We start from the raw sequence: 24,675 nt of genomic DNA on the forward strand, positions 1-24,675 counted from the left end.
CTGCTCCCTGTGTGTTTGTCTGTCTGTTTTCTTTTCCAGGGCTACCTCAAGAAACAAGCCAGAGTACACAAGGTGGAGAATCCCAAATATCACTACGAATAGGAAAATAAAATAACCAAGGTCCCAACAAGACAGACCAAGAGATACCATTCAAAAAACACTCTCTGAAAGGATAGGCCCTGGAAAGTCAAAGAGTCTTCTTGGATATAGCAGCGCTCATAGAAATAGAAAGCGTAACAGGTCTTTAAAACCAACAAGAGCCAGAAAGCTAACTAAAATGACGAAACGAAAGACCTCTCCTCCAAAGAAACCCCAAGAAGAAATGACAGCTAATGAACTGCTCAAAACAGATATCAGCAGCATCACTGAACAAGATTTTAGAATAATAATGGTAAAATTAATAGCTGGGCTTGAAAAAAACATAGGGGACATCAAAGAAACTATGGCTACAGACAGAATGGAAAATAAAAATAGGCATGAAGAATTAAAAAATGCGATAAATGAGATACATAATAAATTAGAGGCTCCAATGCACGGATTAAAGAGGCAGAAAGGAGAATAAGTGATTTAGAAGACACCATTATAGAAAAACAAGAAGCTGACAAAAAAAGAGACAAACTGATCCAGGAACAGGAAAGAATTCGAGAGCTCAGCGATACGGTCAAACCCAACAATATTCGTATCATAGGAATCCCAGAAGAGGAAGAGAGAGGGAAAGGTGCTGAAGGAGTCCAGGAACAAATTATAGCAGAGAACTTACCCGACCTGGGGAAGGAAGTAAATGTGGAAATACAAGAGGATCAGAGGACTCCCCTCAGACGTAACTTGAATCGATCTTCTGCAAGACATATCATAGTAAAAATGGCAAAATACAAGGACAAAGAGAGAATTTTGAAAGCAGCTAGGGAGAAAAGGGCCCTAACATACAAAGGGAAACCTACCAGAGTGGTGACAGACCTATCTAATGAAACTTGGCAGGCCAGAAAGGAATGGCAGGAGACCTTCAATGTGATGAACAGGCTCTGAGCTATTAGCACAGAACCTGATGTGGGGCTTGAACCTATGAACCGTGAGATCATGACCTGAGCCGAAGTCAGATGCTCAACCAACTGAGCCACACAGGCACCCCTGTTTTGGTCTTTTAAAAGAAATTAGCCACATCACTACGTCATCATACCTCATAGGTGACAGAGGCCTGGGGGTCGCAGAGGATGCTGCGACTCTGAGACTGACCTTCAGGGGGACCCACAACTGGGGTGTGGGGTAGGGCTCCACAGACACTCATTTCTGTCTCCAGCTCAGACTTGTGGCACCCTGGCTCTAAAAATCCCAGTGCAGAATGAGGAATCTGATTTTCAAATAAAGAGACACTGCTGATTTCACAATTTTAATTATTTAATTAATGAGTATTTACATTAAAAAAAAAAAAAAGCAGTTAAGGGACCAGGCAGAGAAAGCATTGATTGTGAGGCAGAGAATGGATACACATATTATTTCCAATGCTTCACAGATGAAAAATTCAGGGGAAACTGAGTCTCCTGAGTTCACATTTCTCATTCAATACAAGTTTTTCAGCCTATCTATCCTCCTTTTTTTTTTTTTTTTTTTAACACTTTAGTTACAAACATTGTCAACCATGTTGGGAGCTGGGAGAAGCCTGCTTTAGCTGACAACGTCTCTTTCCAGAACCAAAAACTATGTGATTTTATACCTGAAAGGACTTGACCTTGTTCTTAGAATAAATCCATTGTCATATGCTGGGCTCTGGGATAGGGACTTGAAAACCTTGTTATGGAAGAGATTCAAACTCATCCAAATCTGCTTGGTTGAGGTACCCTTTCTGGATATTCTCTGCTTTCTCTAGAGGAAGGATCAATAAGCTCTTAAAGATGGTGAATATTTTAGGATTTGCGGATCATTTGGCCATGACTGCATGTAAATGAATGGACATGGCTGTGTTCAAATAAAACTTTATTTACAAAAACAGGAGGCCCCCACTTGGTTTGCCAAGTGCTGCAGTAGAGATGAGGCTGGGAGCCTGAGTTCTGTCCAGAACATCCAAGTGTTCTGAATGGATGTTCATTGCCAAGTATTTGTCTTTTTGTGTTAGTAACATGTGCTCCAACTGCAATAGCTCGGAATGAAGTTTTAGAACAGTTTAGGAGAAGATCAGTACCTTTGGCCCAAACTATTTTGTGTGAAGGATCCAAGTAGATATACATTAGGAGGGCATGATGTTCTATTTCCTAGTGGGGAGCAGAATTAGGGTGACATTCACCTATGTGCATTTATCTAGAATAAAGTAAACAATTATAGTTGCTTGGGGATAGGAAAGAGTAACTAAGCTTGGATTTTGGTTGAATAGCCATCCAAGTTTCTGACTTTACAATGTCCAAATGATCAGCATGACAAATTTTCATTTATCTTGTATTTATTTTTTTAAGTTAAAAATTAAAAATAGTATTATTAGGGAAAAATGAAAATAACCAATAGGAAATTTAGTGATAAAATGTTTAGTTCCTTTCTTGAATGCTTCCAATCTTAGTTCAGAGTCCGTACTGTCTCACATGTGAACTGAATGCCATTAGGAATCATTTTATGGTACCTGCCCACCCCCCTAAAAATGATGCAAATTCCCTGACTTTTCACCTGCAACTTTTTGAGAGATGCTGATGAATTCCCTTTCCAATGAGTTTCTAGATTCAAGAATTTCTCAAGGCTTATCCATTTTAAATCTCCAAACTGCCAGTAGTAATTGGTCTCAGAGGATCTTGCAAGGAAATAAAAAAATGTATTCCTAAGCACACTTAAAGTCCTTTAGCATTTGCTCATTTTACACAAGAGAGAGTAGAGAGAGATGAAAAGATGTGAAGGATCCTCTTTACCCCTGCTACACAGGGTGACAAACATCAGAGAATGCTCAAGTGCCACATCAGATTGGGGATGTTAAAAAGAACAATTACCTCTGCTAAAAAATAATAATATTTTGTCAGTCACTTAAAAGTAGAAGTTAAGCTCAAGATTCATTGTAGAGGCCTAATTTTTTTTTTTTCAGAAACCCTTTCCTTGTCCTCTAAAATGTTTACATAATAAAGGGGTGGCTCTGCATGGGGACAGAGGCTGAAGGAATAAGGAGTGAGGAGACGCAGACAGAAGTGCAGGTTCTTCAAGTTTACACAGATTTGTTCTGCCTGTAGTCTTACCTCTGCAGAAAGCCTTCTCATCTTGCTGTTTTCATCTGGGAGACTGTTCGTTCATGATATATTACAATTGCCCAAGTTATTACATGAGAGATTAATTCCTCATGTGTTTGACTACCTATAGATGAAATTTTCCTCCAAAGGTGCTAGTAAAATGAAACCAGTATTTTGTGTTACAATGTGCCACACAATTGTCTAATATCCACCTCTCCAAGCCTCTGCACGATGCATTAGAGCTGAGAATTAAGAACATCCCAAGGAAGGGCAAATCACTGAGTGGACACTTAATGCAGAACAAATGCCTGCACCAGCCCTGCTATGTAGAGTGTCTTCCAACAACAAAGCTTGGACAATCTGAGTGGCTTTACTAGCTATTCTACTTTCTACCATTCCTTTTGTATGGTCAGAGGATATTTCCTTGTTGAAAACAGAAATTATTACCGAGATTATCAGAGTATTGGGTGCAGCATTTCTAGGTGTTTTCGAGGATTACAGTCAATTTAAAATGTCAAGCAGATTCATAAAATGCTGAGCAAGGCTTCGAATCATTTGCATTTTAAAGTTTATATCAGATATTGCAATGTTAAAGTATTTGAACTTCTATTAGGTAGTAGTGGTGTCAGGATGATAGGTAATTAGGCCATGCAATACACTTCGTGTCCACACCCCATGAGACTTGCAGAATGTGCACTATATGACTTACTATTGCAAATGGGCAATTATTGCGTGGAATCTTCCATAAGATCCACCCAAGGAAAGCTGGTAGCCTCCCATCTTTGTGGATGAACGTCTTGCCTTGAGAAGATGCAGGGGAAAGAAAACTTGCCACAGAAACCAACAGTAAGATTTCTTGTCTGAGACTCCATAAATCTGTCATTTCATTTGCTCTCCCCTCAACCTCGTTTATTCAGCCAACAGTTACTAAGCACTTCCTATGTGCCAAGTACTGTTCCAGGCTCTGTGGATACACTCTGAACAAAGCACAGCAAAGACCCTGCCCCGTGGAGTTTACATTCAAGCAGGGGAAGACAGCAGAGCTCGTAAGTACATCATATCACATATCCTGCCTCAAATCTGTTGACTGCATCTCCTCGCTTTTGGACAATGATGAAGTCAAGGGAGAGACCAGCAATGGACCATGGCAATTTCATTAGTCCTGCCTCCATCATTCTCAGTTGAGTGAAACTCAGGTGAGTCCTTCAACCAATCTGGGCCTCAGTTTCCTCATCTATAAAATGGAGAGAGGTTGGCTTATGTGAATTTTTTATAAGAGAAGGGGTGCTTTTAGGTTTTTATTTTTCATGGTGTTAAAAGAGCATTTTGCACAAAATCAAAAGCCAGTGTGTTGACTGTTATACAGGTTACATAAATATTTAAAAATAAACTACAAGAAATCCTTAGGTATTCCATATACACTTAACACTTTTAATGCCGATCTAAACTTCATAAATAGCAAATGTCTTACTTAACAGCTGCTATACAATGAAGTCATTTTTCACCATTTTCAGCTATCTGGGAAATTATTTATTCATAGAGCATAGTTCTACCTCATTGGTGAAATGTTCTCTGGCTGCGAAATCCATTTGTGAGTGTGACACTCTCTCCTACCTACCCAGATTATTGACTTTGTGCTCCTATTTAACCTCTTCCATTGGCCTATTAGCTCCATTAAAATGGATTGGGTCCTTGCTTCTTTGAAGAATGGCTCATATGAGGTTCTGCTCAGGTAATCCATACATGAGTGATCAATGCCCCCACACCATGTTTGATGAGCATAGGCCTTTTGTGAACCTACATCAGCTCTTCAGGCTATAAGACTAGTTCTGCTCTGTAAAATTAGGGCTATGAGGCACCAAAGGGTATGCTAATTTTCAAAAAGGAAAAATGGGTTTCCAGAACAACTCATAGAATAGGACAATGTGAATTAATAAAGATCCTAACCTCTTTGGAAGCCTGGTGGAATGTTAATGTATATTGAATAATGCAAGTTAAATAGCACATATTTTGGAATCAATTAATTTTTCTTAAAGAAGATAACATAGCTGGAGAGCTGAATGTCAAATAGGTTAGGCCACTACTTATTAATGTGGTAGGAGTTATGAAGCCTCTGATTCTCTTGAAAGACAAAATGCATTCACTGGTCTGATTTGGAAATGCAGAAACTCAAATTTCAATCAATCCAGCTGCTAAGGATGATAGGACATTTTATAGGACTATAAGAAATCTTCTTTTCTTGTCTGAACCAGATCCCTGCTGACACCTTGGAGGCCTCTGAAGGCTGCATGCTCCGAGTTTTATCAGCTGCTATGTAATGAAATATCCTTCCTATGTTTTCAAATTCGATCAGGTAGGCCCTATCAAAAGAACATATCTGTCATTGCCTTTGGAGGCAAAGTGAAATCTCTGCCTCAATAACCAAATTTAATTCCTTCCTATTCCTCTGTGGCATTAAGATCTATAGTGTCAATGTTATCAGAAGTGCCTAACATGGGCTGCTATATACACAGCATTGGCCCTGTGCCTTCAGTCACTGAAAAGGAATAGGCCCACATCCTTGGGTGGGTGAACACTACGACTTCAGGACCAGATGGGCAGGGGCCTCTCAAGTAACCTTGAAGAACCTGGAAGCAGCCTCACAACATCTTCTATTATTAAACAATGTCTCAAACAGTGTCTGTTTGCACTACGTAATGAGGGCAGGTCCAGCAGTCACCAGCTGTATAAATGAGGATCAGAGGAGAAGAAAGAGGTTTAGACAATTTTTGGCCACCTAGATCACAGGTACAGGTAAATGCTTGTTAGTAAAGGAAATGCATTTTGGTGTACATCATGGAATTTGAGTATACGTTTAAGTTGTCGAGCGTATGCTACCATTAAGAATGCAGTCCCTGTTTCACAAGGAAAAGCACAAAGAATTATAAAGCCTGCCTGACATTCAGTGTCCTTATATCAGTAGGACTGCAGCCCTGCCCAGTCAATCCAAAGGGTCCCCATGTTTTGGATACAGGAGTGCATGGGGGCCGGCTTTGGCTGTGAGGGTCTCCAGAAAGTGACTGTATGTACAGCGGAAGTCTTTGAGCTGCAAACGAATACAACCCTTAAGTCCAAACCTCTGTGGGCACTATGGCTTCTTTAGTTCCAACGGAAGGCAGTAGGTTTTCTTCAGACAAGAAATAAAAGGGGAATTGCACCAAGAATCCACGGATCTTTTTCAGTTCTTCCTCGGCTCTAATGGGATCTTCCTTTGCTAATATGGGCTTGCTAATAAAGTCTCTCAATTGAATTAAATTGTGTACTTCATCATTGGGAAGGCACCGGAACACCTGATTAAAACACAAATGGGAAGAAACTAAGTCATAAGTTTAAACGAAAAGATATCCACTTTATGGAAAAATACTCATTCTTACAGATAAAATCTTTGCTTTATCAAACACATATTAGTTGTATGCTACAGAACAGACCCGACTGAAGAATTGCTTCTCTTATTTTCTACAAAGAAACTACTAGATTGGTTTCCATTAAAAAAAAAAAAGTCACAGATAGATCCTTCTATATAATCTACACAAGTCATTGACCTCAGGATAAAGTCAAGCTAGCAATACAGGAATTCCACTGGTTATCCCACATTAAAGTTAAGTTTTTGGATAACATGGATAATAATTCCCTGAATTTTATTGGAGATTCTGGTCTAAGTGGAAAGTTGCATATTATATTTTCTCTTAGCTTTTTATTTTCAAAAATGTTCATATCTGTACCTTTATTAAAGTTATCAACTGTACATTTCTTTTGCTAATTGAAAACGAGCTTCATGTATCAGAATACTTCCCTTCTGAATACTTCAGCATGTATCAAGGATAAGAATGTGCCTATATAACTATAATATTCTCACACCTCAGAAAATCAGCTCTGAGTCATTTTAAGATGTAGTCTATATTCGTATGTTTCCTATTATTCCCTAAATGTTTCTTATAGCTTCTATCCCACCATTCCCCCAATCCAGGAGCCAAACAAGGCTGTGTACTGCATTGTAAAAATTACATTATAAAAGACTCCAAGCACATGACCTATTTGACGAGTGGCCCTGAGTCCTCAGTATGAAATGTAGGCTACGTAGATTGTCATGTTCCATTAGGAATGATGAATTCTCTATGCTAGAAGGGACTCAGGAAGTCATGAAGAAGAACACATTCTTAGGTAGTTTCTGAGAGATGGTCAGTGGATCTCAGCTTGAATAGTTTCTCTGACAGAAAGCTGGCTACTTCATGAAGTAACCTGTTCCACTGCTGGACACCTCTTAACTCGTTTACATTTTTTATCATAATCCATGGATGAAACTCACCAAAAGATACATTTGGCCTCCCTAACATATGGAGCTGGTTTTAAAACACCCTTCCAAAATGAGAGCTGTCCAACAGAGGACGTGTTTCATTATTAATAAGTTTCATCAAAAGGACGGATACCATTTACTATGCACTATGTGCTAACTACATTTTAAAAGACTATTCTTTATTTTCATAACCACTCTATCCCTCCCAGTTTATAGAAGAAGAAAGGAGGGCTCAGAAAGTCAAATCACTATACACAAAGTTTTAACAACAGCAAGTGGGTGAGCTGGATTGAACCCTGGTCTGACTCATTTTAGGATCCCATCTGCCTCTCTTCTGTTGGTCACTTGACATGTCCAAAGGCTGGGTAATCACCTGCTAAGGACACTCGTGATAGGATCCCAGAGTCAGATAAGGGATCAGAATGCCACTAATGTGTCTTCTAAACCATAATCCATGATACTTTTTGGCTCTGTTTCTCAATATCTATAAAGAGGTATTTTATTACAACTTGGAAATGCACCAGTTTTTTACACTCATTAAGAATACTCTGTCCCAATAATATGCAGAAATAATGCTGTGCCTTTGTGACATGATTCAATTAAAAAGGTGGGGGTGATATGCAAACCTCACCTTATCATAAATTGTAGCATTTCGAGCTGCGGTTGCAACCCATACCTCCTTGAAGAATTTGTCACTCACTGGATCCTGAATGTTTTCACTTGCTTCAGAAAGATAGCCAAGGACAACCCTGAAATACAAGAGGCCTCTGAAATGAGTAACTGAGACAAAGAAGTTTGCTGCAGGCATTGTTTCTTTTTTTTTCCTTAAATAGTTTATTGTCAGGTTGGTTTACATATAGTACCCAGTGCTCATCCCAACAAGTGCCCTCCTCCATGCCCATCACCCCCCTTCCCCTCACCTCCCACCCCCATCAGCCCTCAGTTTGTTCTCAGCATTCAAGACTCTCTCATGGCATTGTTTCTAATAGTAATGTAATTCAGGGAAAATCAAAGAAGCCATTAAAACTGTGTGTATGTGTGTAAAACCTTAGGTGCAAAACAAAACAAAACTAAACAAAACCCAAGTTGTTATGATGCTTAAAAGTCTGAACTATTGGATAGACAGAAAGACTTAATTTAGTTGCAGAAGAATCCTTGTATTCTGACCTAAGGGGGTGCGAACCTTGGAGGATAGGGTTAGCACTTAAAACATGGGCCAGCAAATGCGCTAAGCCCTTTCCAAGAACTGTCTCAGTAAATCCTCAATAATTTTATAAAGAAGCAACTATTATTATCTTCACTTTACAAGTAAGAAACTAAGGCACATAGAGGGTAAGTAATTTGTTCAAAGTCATACAACTGGTAAGCTGTAGACTTGGGACTCCAGACCACCTGACTCCAAGACCTGTGCTCTGAACCACAATGAGATATCCCTTTCTACTCCCTCCCTCCTTCCCCCTTTCCTTCCCTCTTCTTCCTCCCTTCCTTCCTTCTCTTGGGACAAGAACAATGCCAAACTCTAGGGTACAGAAATGAATACAAAAGACACTGAAGGAGCCTTTTTGGGTAAAGTTAAATTTAATGGGTAAGATCAACAATGAATAAATAGTCATCCTTAAAAAGAAGGAATGAAAATTGTAAAAGCATGAGATGGGAGTATTCAGGGAGTGTTCCCCTCCCTTCCTGTGTGCCTGACCCCACCTACCACCTTTTAGGATTGGGTGCAAGGCTCCCCCTTGATTCATAGCTCCCCCTTCTCTCATCTCACATTTTTCTCTCTCAGTCCCCAGAAACATGAACCTTCTTCTGCTGCTCCCCCACTGTCCTTCATCTATGCTTTATCAGAACACCTACAGTCCTTTACACATTTTTTTTTTAACAGGTCTCTCTGTTCCACTGTTAGCATGTTCATTCTCTAAGAGAACATGACCTGGCTACTCTCATATCCTCAGAGAGCCTGGCAAAAAAGAAGCCACATACTAGATGTTGTCTGGCTTGATCATATATAAACAGTGGACTAGAAATAACAAGAAATTCTCAAGCAATGCAAGCTAAGTTTTAGAAGTCGTGTTTGAAAATGATAAAAATCCCTGGGTTTATAGAAGGCCCTGGAGTAAAAAACAAAACAAAACAAACCAAAAAACAACCCCCCCACAAAACTTCCCCAAAAACATTTACACCTCAATCCTGTGAAGTAGATGGTATATGATTCCCATTTTGCAGATGGGAAGCTAAAGTTTGGAGACATACTACTAACAAAGCTGTATTTCAAACTGAGTCTAAAGCCCTTTATCACATGCCTGATAGGTTCAAAGATCGAAAGGGCTAGTGTTACATTGAAAACAGAAGTAAGGAAATAGATCTTAGAAGAACTTTGGATTTTACACTGAGCGAAACTGGGACAGATTGCAGACACTGGAGCGGAGGAGTGGCAGGACCTGACTGGCATATGAAAGCATGGCTGCTGCACTGAGAGCAGACTCTGAAGGGCAAGGGTTGCCACGGGGAGGCCACTTAGGAGTTCCTGCAGTAGTCTAGGTGAGACGTGACGGTGGCCTGGGAGGTGGAGACGCAGGCAGAGCCACTAGGTTTTACTGACAGAGTAAATGTAACGATATGAGAACAAGTGAACATCAGGGATGTCTAAAAGTGTTTTGGCTTGGGGAATCTAGGTGGCTTAGTCGATAAAGCATCTGACTTTGGCTCAGGGACTCTGGCTCAGGGACTTCGGCTCAGGTCATGATGCAGTTTGTGAGTTTGAGCCCCATGTCAGGCTCTGTACTGACAGCTCTGTGCTGGAGCCTGCTTTGGATTTTATGTTTCCCTCTCTCTCTGCCTCTCCCCCACTCACATTCCGTCTCTCTCTCTCTCAAAATAAATAAACATTGAAAAAATATTTTAAAAAAGGGCTTTAGTGGGGTGCCTGGGTGGCTCAGTCAGTTAAGCATCCGACTTCGGCTCAGGTCATGATCTCATGGTCCATGGGTTCAAGCCCCATGTCGGGCTCTATGCTGACAGCTAGCTCAGAGCCTGGAGCCTGCTTCGGATTCTGTGTCTCCCTCTCCCTCTGACTCTTCCCTGCTCACACTGTCTCTCCTCTCAGAAATAAATAGAAAACATTAAAAATTTTTTAAAAAGGGTTTTTCCATCAAAACCCTAGAGGAGAAAGCAGGAAATAACCTCCTTGACCTCAACCGCAGCAATGTCTTACTTGACACATCCCCAAAGGCAAGGGAATCAAGAGCAAAAATGAACTATTGGGACCTCGTCAAGATTAAAAGCTTCTGCATGGCAAAGGAAACAATCCATAAAACTAATAAGCAACTGACAGAATCGGAAAAGATAGTTGCAAATGACATCAGATAAAGGGCTAGTATCCAAAATCTATAAAGAACTCACCAAACTCCACACCTGAAAAACAAATAATCCAGTGAAGAAATGGGCAGAAGACATGAACAGACACTTCTCCAAAGAGGACATCCAGATGGCCAACAGACACATGAAACGATGCTCAGCATCCCTCCTCATCAGGGAAATACAAATCAAAACCACACTGAGAGACCACCTCACGCCAGTCAGAGTGGCTAAAATGAACAAATCAGAGAACTCTAGATGCTGGCGAGGATGTGGAGAAATGGGCACCCTCCTGCACTGTTGGTGGGAATGTAAACTGGTGCAGCCCCTCTGGAAAACAGTGTGGAGGTTCCTCAGGAAACTAACAATAGAACTCCCCTATGACCCAGCAATAGCACTGCTAGGAATTTACCCAAGGGATATAGGAGTGCTGATGCATAGGAGCACATGTACCCCAATGTTCATAGCAGCACTCTCAACAATAGCCAAAACATGGAAAGAGCCTAAGTGTCCATCAACTGATGAATGGATCAAGAAGGTGTGGTTCATCTATACCATGGAATACTACATGGCAATGAGAAAGAATGAAATCTGGCCATGTGTAGCAACATGGATGGACCTTGAGGGTGTTATGCTGAGTGAAATAAGCCAGGCAGAGAAGGATAGATACCATATGTTTGCACATATAGGAGGATTAGGAGGAACTTAGCAGAGGACCACGGGGGAGGGGAAGGGGGAAATAGTGGGGGAGAGGGAGGGAGGCAAACCATGAGAGACTCTTGAATGCTGAGAACAAACTTAGGGCAGACGTGGTCAGGGGGAGGGGAAGTGGGGTGATGGGTACGGAGGAGGGCACTTGTGGGGATGAGCACTGGGTGTTATATGGAAACCAACTTGAGAATAAACTATTAAAAAGTAAATTTAAAAAATAAAAGCCTTGAAAATTTTTTAAAAATTAAAAAAAAGGGTTTTGGCTTGAGCAACAGAAGAATGTAGTTGCCAATGGCCGACATGGGGACTTCTGTTGGTAGCACCAGCTTGTGGGAGAAGACCAGGAATTCGATTTTGAACCTGTTGAGACTCCCATGAAACACTCACATGATTATGCAAAGTAGGCAGCTAGAGAAACGAATCTGGAGTTTAGGAGAGAGGGCCTGGTTGGACATAGAAATTTGAGTATTGTCCTTATACTTATATTCATAAAGCTGTGGGACTTTAACTTAATTTACCAAAGGGGTGAGTATAGGACCTGGTGTGCCTCATCGTGGGGAAAAGGAAGAACATACAGTGAGCCTGGAGACAAGCAAGGATGTTGTGTCCCTGAACCACACGAAGTACATCAAGGAGAACTGTGTCAAATTCAGACAAGATTTGACCATCGGATTCAACAGTGTGGAGGTCATCTATTGTAACCCTCTCTGTATATAAATAAATGTAATTTACATCATCATTTTTAAATTTTTTTTTTTTAATTTTTATTTATTTTGAGAGAGAGACAGAGAGAAAGTCGGGGAGGGGCAGAGAGAGAGACAGAATTCCAAGCAGGCTCCGTGCTGTCAGCACAGAGCCCAATACAGGGCTCAAGTTCATGACCCAGGAGATCATGACCTGAGCTAAGTTGAGAGTCAGATGCTTAATGGACTAAGCCACCCAGGTGCCCCTGGGTCATCAACTTTAATGGTTGCAAAGTCCCATCATGTGAAATTTCTTTAACCAATTATTTTATTATGACCTTTTGGATGGTTTCCCACTTTTCATTATTGTGAACAATTTTACAATGAACATAATTTATTCATCATGTAGAATACTTTGTGAATCTGTATGATGATTTCATCAGGAGAAATTTTGGGATTGGAATCGACTTCAAGAAAGGCTGTTCTGGCACACACGCTGTATCTGTGCATATGCTCCCCAGTCAGCTCCAACATTATTAACTTCTGAATAAGCTCAGCCAGGTTTACAGGGATAAAGAGACATCTCTTTTTAGTTCCAGTCTGCATTTTTCCCACTGTGTAAAAATTCTATAAAAGAAATGGATTGGGCACTGTGGGCTCACCAGGATTTTTAGGGTTTTATAACCTCAAAATTTTGTTTCTATCTCAAATAATGTCTTCTTCAGACTACACGGGAATAACTTCTGAAAAAAGGATCTAGGGGATGACATTTGCACACAGATGCTGGCTGGTCACTAAGTCCAAAGCAAAATGTGGCTGCATCACATTGAAAGACAGGGCAAGTTACGACAATATATACTTACAATAATACCTTTGATATGGATCAGATATCACCCACTGAAAACTTACCCAGAAGAATATTTCTGTGACTTTGCTTTTAAATTAAAACAAGAGGTGATACAATGTGTCTGCCAAGTTAGCAGTTAAGAGCTTGTTTTGGAGAACATGTATTTAAATAAGTTTATAACAGACCACTTTTAATGATTTTTTTTTGTTTTACTTTGAGAGAGAGTGCATGTGCAGATGCGTACAAGTGGGAGAGGGGCAGAGAGAGAGAGCGAGAGAGAGAGAATCCTACTCAGGCTCCATGCTCAGCACAGAGCCTGACACGGGGCTTGATCTCACCACCCTGAGATCATGACCTGAGCTGAAATCAAGAGTTGGACACTTAACCGACTGAGCCACACAGGCTCCTATGACAGGTTGTTTTTGGTAATAAATTATTTTCCCTGTCAGTTTCTTAATTATAAGCAATTTATATTAAAATGCACAGTAAAACTACTATGGAGTATTCTGGATATTCTTTTGAGGACTAAGGTTTGACAGAAATCTAATCTGATATAATGCTGGTGTGTATCATGGGAGTTATTTAATGTTTGTTTATGCATCAGTGGGACAGGAGGGAAACTGCAGAAAATAGTTCCCGTTCTTTCCATTCCTTGTGTCTATCCCTTTAAATGATTCTGAACTCCACTTGTGTGGATAATGGTTCCTGTTGAGTGATGGTTACATCTGTAAAGTTGGATAATTTTCTAGAACTTAATGAACTGTTCGGCACATGGCTGTGACATTCAGTGCAGTACCCTGATGTTTGACTCTATTTAGAATTGATTTCACATTGAAATGTGTCTCTCTATTTCTACTCAAAAATAACCCAGATGGAAAATGGATGGAAGCTGCTTTTTTTTTTTTCTGGTGAGAAAATGGCTATGCTCTAGGCCCCAATATTATCTTTGAGAACATTTCCTAATAAAATCAACACAAGGACACAAGGGTTTTTTTGTGGTGCTTTATAATATATTATCTGTGTTTGCCACTGGGGCAACATGAAAATGATTGTTCATTTTCATGAACAACTGCTTCCCCAGGAGAGTTTGAAAATTTTCAGAAAAATAAAAGCACCTAAGAATATGTTTAACATGAAATGTATGGAATCAGCATTAAAAAGTCAAAGTAAATCTCTAATGATTGCTGAAGAGCAAAGCCCCTCAATAATGAAAATCCTAGGGGTGCCTAGGTGGCTTAGTTGGTTGAGCATCTGACTTTCGCTTAGGTCATGATCTTCTGGTTTGTGGGTTCGAGCCCCGCATCAGGCTCTGTGCTGACTGCCAGCTCAAAGCCTGGAGCCTGTTTCAGAGTCTGTGACTCCCTCTGTCTCTGACCCTCCCCTGCTCACGCTGTCTCTCTCTCTCTCCTAGAAATAAATAAAACATTAAAAAATATTAAAAAAAAAGTAATGAAAATCCTAGAGCTTCATTAAGGAAATATTCTAAAAGAATTTGAAGAAACTGAAGCTTATACATTGTTCTTCAATAGGATGACTCAATATTATGAGTATGTCCACTATAAATCTACTGTGTCCTCAACAAAAAACCTGACGAGAATGTGAATAAGTAATCCTCAAGTTCATGTGGAAGAGTGAATGTTTAAGAGTAGCCAAGATTACTCTGCCAAAGACTATTGATTTGGAAAGTGGGGTGGCAAGAAGCAGCATTAAAGTGCCCAGATCAAATTAAAGCAGTGGGCACAAGTAAACAAACTACATTATCATGTAATGGAGAAATCAGAGGTAAAGTGAGGGTTTAGAGCCATACGGTATATCCTAAGGAGATAATGGATGTAAGAGAGGCAGAGAGCACTGCACATTATTTAGTTCTGGGTCAATTGGTAGGTTGGGGGGAAAGTTAAGAGTCCTTATCCCATTTCTTACAGTAAAATAAATTGCAGAGGTTAAATGTAAAAAGCCGTATCAAAGAAGAACTAGAAGAACATATAGTATTTGATCTTGGGTTGGGGAAACCATTCTAAGCATACAAGAAAAGGAGGGGAAAAAACTGTTAGATTTAATAGAATAGAAGTTTCCCCCAAATACTCAAAATATGATTCAAAGGCAATTGACAGATCAGATTTGCAACCAATGTGGCAAAAGAATTAGCCTCTTATATACTTACATTACTCATAAATCATTCAAAGAAAGGGAAACATTCCAACAAAATGGGCAAAGGACATGAATAGGCTAGGTAATTTCCAATAGAACAGTTACAAGAACAATATGGCTAATGAACACATTTTTTAAAACCCTCAAAAAATGCAAATTAAAATAATGAAATTCCATTTGAACTCCAATAAATTGGCAAAGATTAAATAAAATAATAGAACTCAGTGATGGTAAAGACAGGAGGAAGGAGCCCTCTAAAGCATTAATAATGATACAGCAAGAAGTTAGAGGGTAAAGGAAATAGCGCACTCCCTTTGATGAGAAATTCCACAGTTAGGATCTAGTTAAGGAAACAATTAAGAAGGTAAGTCAGATGCTATCTATGAAAATACCCACCTTATTTATTTATTTTAAAGATTTTATTTTTAAGTGATCTCTACACCCAACGTGAGGCATTAGCTCGCAATCCCGAGATCGAGGGTCACGGGCTCCATGACTGAGCCAGCCAGGCAACTCTGTACCACTTTTTTATATCTGTGAAAAACCTGCCTCTCTATGAGGTATTATTATGTAAAGGAATTACTTGCATACTCATATGATGTAATACAATGCATCAGTAAAGGTTATAGAGGAATAGTTAATGACACAGAAAAGTGTGTGTAGCATTATTTAAATAATAAAGAACTTCATAGGACTGTAAGATTCCAATTATGTTTTTAAAAAGAAATACAGAATAGTAATATATGTGTACAGAAAAAAGTGGAATGCTATACAGCAGAGGTTAAAGTTGCTAGCTCTGGACAGTGGGATTACAGATAAATTTAATTTCTTCTCTTTAAACTTTTTTAAGTGTTTATTTTTGAAAGAGAGAGAGTGAGTACGAATTGGGGAGGGGCAGAGAGAGAAGGGGACAGAGGATGCGAAGCAGGCTCTTTGCTGACAGACTCAAACTCAAGAACCATGAGATAATGACCTGAGCTGAACACTTAACCTACTGAGCCATTTAATTTTCTTATTGCTTCACTGTACTTGCCAAATTTTCTACAACAAAAATAATTTGTAATCAGAACCACCTACACCTTTGTAGTTATACATTAGAACGTAATAAAGAAGCTCACCACTTTGAAGAGAATACTTCAGTTCTCACGAAACTGAAAAGACATTTATTTCTAGCTTACATGAGGAAATATTTGCTTCCTCATATATGCGGCACTAGGCAATCAATGGGTTGATTAACAGGGTACTAATTTTAATCTCCTCCCCACTAAACAAAACAAGTTAACATTAGAAGCTAATTGAAATATCAATGGTTTGGGAAAAAAATCTTACTGGTAAAACAGTAACAAAGCAATAAAAACTGTGAAGGAATATTGAGAGTTAGATTTTGAGGGATGGATTTGCTGAGCTTCTGGGACAGAGAGGAGCAGAATGACCTGTCTCTGGAACTGAAACTTATCTTGCTTCTCAAAAGCCAGAATCTGGACCACTAGGTATGAAGGAAGTGGCTGCCAGTATGTGCAGGGAGGGAAGTACTCATTATGCGCCTATGTGCAAGTGAACCTGTTTCCAAGCTCAACCATTCATGCCAGAAAACTTAAAACAGCAGTGCTATGAAGCGTGCTGTGCAGTGAGGTTTCCCCAAGTAGCTTAAAGCTGAATCAGGAACACTCGCTACATCTTACTGTGGAGGCCACAGTGAAAACCCATCCTGGAAGATACAGCTTAAGAATCACGAAACTGTGGGCTTACTGTAAAGGCCTTGGGATGAGAGAGTGGTCCGGGTCTTCCATCAACCATGAGCAGAGTGACAGGATCTGAGCTAGGCTCTAGAAGGATCATTCAGACCACCAAGACTAAAGGGGCTGGGGTGAGACCAGTTAGAGTCCAGCCCTAGAAAGTTCTAAGAAACATTAACCCAATGAAAAGACTCATTTAGGGGCACACAGCCCTTGCTTCCCAGCCCAGTGTTCTCTTTGCTTGACCACAGATTAGTTTAAAACTCCATCTTCTTGGAGGAGATAAGGAATCTTTCATGCTGAGAACTGAAGTTTCCACACTTCACCATCAGTAGTCACTGACACTTTCCTTTAATAGTTTTTATTACATCCTTGTAGTATTGGGACTATTAACAATTTTTAAAAATGGACTTACTTTAAAAAACTTAAATAGACACGATATGGGTTGACTCAGCCTGGTCCTAAGTCAATGAATAAATTTAAAATGCTATTTTTCTCAATCACACATAAAAATAATAAAAACAGGGGTATCTGGGTGGCTCAGTCGATTGAGCATCTGACTCTTGATTTCGGCTCAGGTCACAATCCCAGGGTCATGAGTTCGAGCCCATGTCAGGATCCACACTGGGTGTTCTCTCCCTCCTTCTCCCTCTGTCCCCCACCCCCACTCATTCTCTCTCTCTCAAAAAATAATAATAAAAGATTAAAATAGAAAATGTTTATGCCCCACATAAAGTCATTTCTAACACTACTGGTGATTCCCATCCCGTACTCTAGAAGGTGCTGTTTTAGACAAAGAATCTGGGGATGATAGAGCTCAGGGCAGGAGGCGGGGCTGGGTTCCAGCACCCACCACAGTGAAGCCATGTAAGAGGGACACAGCTTTAGATGGCCCACCTGAAGCACTGCAGCCGGAGTCCTTGGGCAAACCGGCCAGCTTGGTACTCTTCTCCATCCATTACTGAAGGGACTGTCTCCGTGTCCTGCACAATGACAGCCATTTCACTGTCACGCTTCCCCAGCATGCTTCGGTCATTTATGTTGGCAGAGCCTAGAAGGAGAATCAGTGACATGGAAATATTCTCGTCAATGCAGACACAGTCAGTTGCCCTCCCCACTCAATTCTTCCTTGCTAAGGAAACCTTAATTTTGTTCAGGTTATCAAGAGATGCTGAGTTTTAGGAAGAGGAGGCCCGCCCTAACCCAGACATGAGTCTTGATTAGTCTAAGCCGGCCATGGTAATTTCATGATTTTTGCCTGTGATCCGCTTAGGAATGGGCACTTGACACGACTGAAGCCAGTGTGTCATGAAGAAAAGCCTACAGGGGCTTCTGAGAGAGTTTATCTCCTTCTTATAAACAGACACCAGCCTGGAATGTAGTCTCTTCCAGCCTTTGGATATTTTGGTTTAAACGCTGGATGAAGCCATGATTCCAGGAGCTGCTGCAGCCATTTTATAACCAACAGGGGACAAGCAGGCAAGTTGAAGACAGCAGAGTAGAATGAAGAAAAACTCTGGGTCTTCAAGTTACTGAAGTAGCCAACTTTCTTACCATCTGGTGTGTGGAATAATACATTTTCCTTATTGTTTCACACAGTTCTAGCTAGATTTTTCATCTGTTGGCTCAATAATTGATGTAATCATTAAGCACACAAAGAGAAGAGACACACCAGTTCAGCCCAGTCAGCTTTTAGACTTAAGAATCAGACTCTGTAGAGTCTGATTACTTAACACATGATCATATACTTAGGAATGTCAAAATCCCAGAGTAGCCTCACAGTCTACAGAGTCCACTCTCAAACATGGATTATCATTAGTGGCTCTGGGTTTAACATTCTCTTGCCTCACTTGTGCGGCATGCCAACAGCTTCTGTCAACTTCCTTCCATTCTATTTTTAAATCCAAATGAGCTGAGAATGTTGACTTTCACATGTGAAGGGCAAGTATTTTAATATCACTTCCACCTGTACTTTCTCCACGCCTCTGCTATGTATCCAGAAACCCGAGCACGTGTTTCTGCATTCATCCCTATGGATTCATGTTTGTGGATCCTTGAGGTGTCCTACAAACTATGGAAGGAACCTGATACTTTTCTCTTCCTCTTCCCCTCGTCACACAGGCCTCTGCTCCTGCAGACATGGAGCAGACTCCATCTCTTCAGTCGGACTGAAGAGGAGCAGGGGCTCCCCTCTGTGACAGGGACAGTCAGGGTGTAAGGTGATAGGAGCCCTGCTCTGAGCCCAAATGGTAGCATGTTGTACATGATGAAAAGCTGGACCTTTCTAAAGAGATTTTACTGACATTTGCTGTAATATTGTCATGTAGTTAATAGGGAAATCTATGATAACTATGGATGTGAATGGCGGTCCCATAGGTACCCTGGGTGACAAAGAAAGGATGGAGCAAGCACTTCACAGAAATTTGGGAACACTACAGGAGCTCTGTAAGGTGGAAACCATCAAAACATTTTGATTATGCTGCAAAATTTGTAGCCATATCCTTGGGCTTCACAGTCGGCCCAGCATTAATTTGGACACAGTCATTTAAGCTCTTCCAGCTTTAATTTGATCTTTCATAAATTGAGATCCTAACAGAGATCTTGTAGGGTTCTTGTGAGAACTAAGTAAGACTATGTGAAAGAATTTACTAATCTACAATGCTCTACAATCTTTTTTTTTTAAGGCTTATTTGTTTTGAGAGAGAGAGAGAAAGCATGAGTGAGGGAGGGGCAGAGAGAGATAGAATCTCAAGCAGGCTCCACATGGTCAGCACAGAGTCCAACTTGGGGCTCGATCTCACAAACCGTAAAATCATGACCTGAGCCGAAATAGACTCAGCTGCATAGCCGATTGAGTCACCCAGGTGCCCCACAACCACTCAGTTTTTGGAGAATGACCTTTTCTAAGTCTGCTTTTAGTAAGTATTTGCAACATTGTGAAATATAGTAAAATACAAAGAATATATGCAAACATATATGTACAATTTAAATGTATCCACATATAGATAATCTTTTGCGATTTGCTTCTTTCATTCAAAATTATGCCTTCAGGGGGCGCCTGGGTGGCTTAGTCAGTTAAGCGTCCGACTTTCGCTTAGGTCATGATCTCGCAGTTCGTGGGTTCGAGCCCCGCGTCGGGCTCTGTGCTGACTGCCAGCTCAGAGCCTGGAGCCTGTTTCAGTCTGTGACTCCCTCTCTCTCTGACCTTCCCCTGCTCACACCGTCTCTCTCTCTCTCCTAGAAATAAATAAAACATTAAAAAAAAATTTTAAAAAAATTATGCCTTCAGAATTTATCTGTGTTTAATCTCAATGCATTATTTTCCTTGAATGAGCACAGCAGGACTTATTTATTCATTCTACTGTCAATGGACATTTGGGTTGTTTTCAGTGTTTTTCTACGATGCACACTTAATGCTCTAGGTAGCGAACCATTTCCTGGTGTGCGTGTGTGGGAGTTTATCAGTGTCCCATAGGAGTGGTATCCCTGGTGCTCCACAGCCTTGTCAATACCTGGCTTGCCCAACTTTTACATTTTTACCAAATAGTATTTTTAAAAGCTGTTCTTTGTGTCATATTAATGAAGATGAACATCTTTCCTAGGTTTATGGGTCTCAAGTACATCCTCTGGTGACATGCCTATACAATTCCTTTGCCCATTTTCCTTTGGATGTTATCTTTTCTTACTGATTTATAGTATTTTATAGGTTGTGAATATTGTGTTGCAAATATCCTTTTTTCAGTTTATGGTTTATCTTTTTATTCTCTTTATAGTGCTTTTTATTGAATAATGTTCTGAATTTTAATGCATTTGGGTTTATCGGTCTTTTCTTTCTTTTTCTTAATGTTTTATTTTGAGAGAGAGAGAGATAGAGACAGCATGAGCAGGGGAGGGTCAGAGACAGAGGGAGACACAGAATGTGAAGCAGGCTCCAGGCTCTGAGCTAGCTGTCAGCACAGAACCCAACGTGGGGCTCGAACCCACGAGTCGTGAGATCATAACCTGAACTGAAGTCGGACACTTAACCGACTGAGCCACCCAGGTGCCCCTGCCTTTTCCTTTTTGGTTTGTGTTTTAAAAAGTGTCTCATTTCAGAAATTGTGAATCTTTCTATGGTAGGCAGAATAATGGTCCCCAAAGATGGCCATGTTCTCATCCCCAAAGCCTGTGAATATGTCATGTTGCACAGCAAAGGGGAACTAAGGTCGCTAATCAGCTGGCCTTAAAGCATGGTGATGAACCCGGATTATCCAGGTAGGCCCAATATAGTCACAAGAGTCTTTATTTTTAATTCTTTTTTTAAATGTTTATTTTTGAGGGGGGAGGCAGAGAGGGAGAAGGAGATAGAAAACCCAAAGCAGGCTCCAGGCTCTGAGCTGGCTATGCTGATAGAGCCTGACGTGGGGCTCGAACTCATGAATTGTGAGATCATGACCTGAGCCCAAGTTGGATGCTTAACCAACTGAGCCACCCAGGTGCCCCTCACAAGAGTATTTAAAAGTGAAGGAGATTCAGAGGGAGATGCGGTTAGAGAAGTATGGCCTGAGGCTTTTGGGAACCCTCAGAGAGATGTAAAGTTGCTGTTTCCAAGGACTGAGGAAGGGGGCCATGAGCCAAGGTACACTGACAGACCCTAGCGCTGGAAAAGGCAAGGAATTAGCTTCTGTCTTGGAGTCTCCAGGAAGGAAAGTAGCCCTGTTGAAACCTTCATTTTAGCACAGGGAGGCCCACGTTGGACTTCTCATCTACAGAACTGATGCGTAATAAATCTGTACTGTGTTAAGCCATTGTTTGTGATTGCTTGTTATAGCAGTCACAGACAACTAATTCACCAATTCAACATGATTCTTCTATGGAGTCCAAATGCACTACTCAGTACTTTCTACCCACTGTGTTCCCTGTTCCTCCAGTTCAGAAGTTGTCAGCTCAGAAAGTATGTGAGTGGCACCCAGGAGACTTTTAAAAATACTAGTGCCAAAAAGAAAAACAAAAATACCTTGATGCCCACACCCCAAGCCAGACCAATTAATCCTGGAATTTCTGGAAACAGGAACCAGACATCAGCATTTCCCCCCAGTATCATTCTCTCCCTTTATCCACTAATGCACCTTTTTTAGGGGATCCATTTTAAAGCAAATTGCAGATTTGGGATAAACTTCTCCCTAAGTTTTATATATAGATTTTATTTGGAGAGAGAGTAGGGGAGACAGAGGGAGAGAGGAAGAGAGAGAAATCTTAAGCAGGCTCCATACTCAGTGCAGAGCCCAACATGGGGCTCAATTCCATGACACTGGGATCATGACCTGAGCTGAAATCAAGAGTCTCAACCGACTGAGCCACCCAGGCGCCGTATTGATTTATATTTTTAAAGCTCCCCAGGCAGCCAGGGTTGGGATCTATGGGATTAGGCTCAATGTAAACCCTCTTTCCTAAGGCAGCCATTCAACTACAGACTTTCATCAGCCACTCTCAAGCCTGTCCTTTAAGGACTGATACTCATTACCTCTACATAGTTTCGCACCCACCAACCTCATTGATGCCTTTGGACCCTCTTACTCCCACTCGGTGATACTCACTCTGATGTTTCTGGTGTTGGGTGGAAAGAATACCTCCCTCCCCTCTAGCCTTTGAGCTCTGTGGGGGCAGTGGCATTGTTTAATTCAAGTTTTATATCTCCCCATTGTGCTCTGTAGTAGATCTCTCTCTCTCTCTCTCTCTCTCTCTCTCTCTCTCTCTCTCACACACACACACACACACACACACACACACACACATATACAGCATTTCATTTAGTCAACAAGATATTATAATTCTACTTAAGGATAGCCTTGTTCTGTTTAGGAAAGCAAACAAAATGTTAGTTTGGTTAACTGCCAATATTAAGATGGATTAGAAAAGTGGACTTGGTCACAAATTTATGAGCAGCAGGGCACCCAGGGCAAGAGATTATTAAAGTTCTGCACAGAAGAGATCTGTAATGCAGGAAATCAAGTATTTCCTTGTAAGGAAAACGTGAGAATAAAAATTGGATGTTTTTCTTCTGTCCATTGTTCAGTAACACTGGCATACTTTTGCCATGTTAGAAAATTTAACCACAGGCAACTTTAACCTCTTTTAAGCTTTTAAATGCTTGCTTAACACCTGTAAGATATTTTCAACCTTACTTTTCAAACTCCCTTCTGAGAATTTGAAATATTGTTCTCTGTGTTATGAATTTAGAGCTGCAACAAACCTGCTTCTCTTAGAGTTTCCCCTGAGACAGAGAAAACAAAAGTATCTTTGGATTTTTCTATGGGGAAATCTGTTCTGGCCTTGGGGAAAGAGAAAAATCCAGCCCCTGAAGACTAGTAAGTAAGACCTCTTCAGACTCCCAAGGCCACTACTTTGGTTTCAAGAAAAGGGATAACAATTATGTGCAAGACTGATCAATTATTGCTAGCCTAAATAAACTGTAGCCTTTGAGAATTCAGAGAACTTTCTAGAAAATAAGTCAACTAAGAAACTCAACAAATCTACTTAATCATTAGTTCTATTACTGCAAACTAATTTGCATCTACATTTTTATTTAAAGTAAAGCATGCTGAAAGCCAAAATGAGCTTTAAAAGGAAAATATGTACATCTATCAATTTTTACTTCGAGACTTCTGAAATCTTGCCGAAGAAATCAACTGAATTTTATTTGGCTCTGTTTGTTTGTTTTTCCATTTCAGCAAACATCAGTACTCTTCCTCTCCAACTGTCATTGTCAAATTTATTATGAAAATATTCTGAGACTGACTTCTGAAGAGGAAGGCCAGAGTAGCTTTGGGAAAATACGAGAAACCTTGTTCACTGGGGGAATAGGAGAGTCAGTAAATCCCTGATGAACTTTAATCCTGACAGAGAAACAGAGAGAAGACACAGATACTTTTCTAAATGCTCTGTGTAAGTATTAAAAGAATGTGTGTGTGTGTGTGTGTGTCTACACATATGTAAGTATCACCACACTGTGGTCTATATATTTTCTGGTTTCAGAATTACTTTTTCTGTCTTTTCAAATCATATTCCAGAGAAGACAATCTCATTATTCCTAGATATGAGGAGTTTTTTCCCCTCAATGGAGGATAGAGATGGAAAAGGCATATTTACTGCCAAAAGATTTCAAAACACTCTACAACATTTAGTTTCTCAAAGAATAGGGAAATATCTTATTGTAGTTGAGAAACTACATTTTATAAATTTTTTCCTGGAATTTTTTTTAAGTTTTTATTTAAATTCCAGTTAGTTAACATACAGTATAATTAGTTTCAGGTGTATGGTTTAGCGACTCAACACTTCCATACATCACTTGATGCTCATTACAAGTGCACTCCTTAATCCCTGTCACCTATTTAATCCATCCCCTGCACCCACTTCCCCTGTGGTCACCATCAGTTTGTTCTCTACAGTTAAGAATCTGTTTCTTGGTTGCCTCTCTCTCTCATTTTTTCACATTGTTCATTTGTTTTATTTCTTAAATTCCACACATAAGTGAAATCATATGGCATTTTTCTTTCTCTAATTTATCTCACTTAGCATAATACTCTCTAGCTCCATCCATGTTGTTGCAACCGTAAGACTTCACTTCATTCTTGTTTATGGCTGCAAAATATTCCATGGCATGCATGCATGCATACATACATACATA

The 24,675-nt window shown here is 40.3% G+C and overlaps 1 protein-coding gene across 3 annotated transcripts in view; it reads right to left on the reverse strand.

Annotated features, from left to right (window-relative positions):
• Window positions 1–1,374: 1,374 nt before the first annotated feature.
• Window positions 1,375–24,675, reverse strand: part of PLD1 (phospholipase D1) — a 208,624-nt gene continuing 185,323 nt past the window's right edge. For all 3 annotated transcript variants that reach the window (XM_039236512.1, XM_039236513.1, XM_039236511.1), the window contains 3 exons: window positions 17,907–18,060; window positions 8,159–8,276; window positions 1,375–6,523 (listed from right to left, as the gene is read on the reverse strand). In XM_039236512.1, the coding sequence (XP_039092443.1) occupies window positions 6,299–6,523; window positions 8,159–8,276; window positions 17,907–18,060 (497 nt within the window). In that variant the 3' untranslated portion in view covers window positions 1,375–6,298. The remainder of the gene's footprint in view (window positions 6,524–8,158; window positions 8,277–17,906; window positions 18,061–24,675) is intronic.

Source organism: Hyaena hyaena, unplaced genomic scaffold (genome assembly GCF_003009895.1).
Source record: "Hyaena hyaena isolate Hyena2069 unplaced genomic scaffold, ASM300989v1 scaffold_112, whole genome shotgun sequence".
NCBI lineage: Eukaryota > Metazoa > Chordata > Mammalia > Carnivora > Hyaenidae > Hyaena > Hyaena hyaena.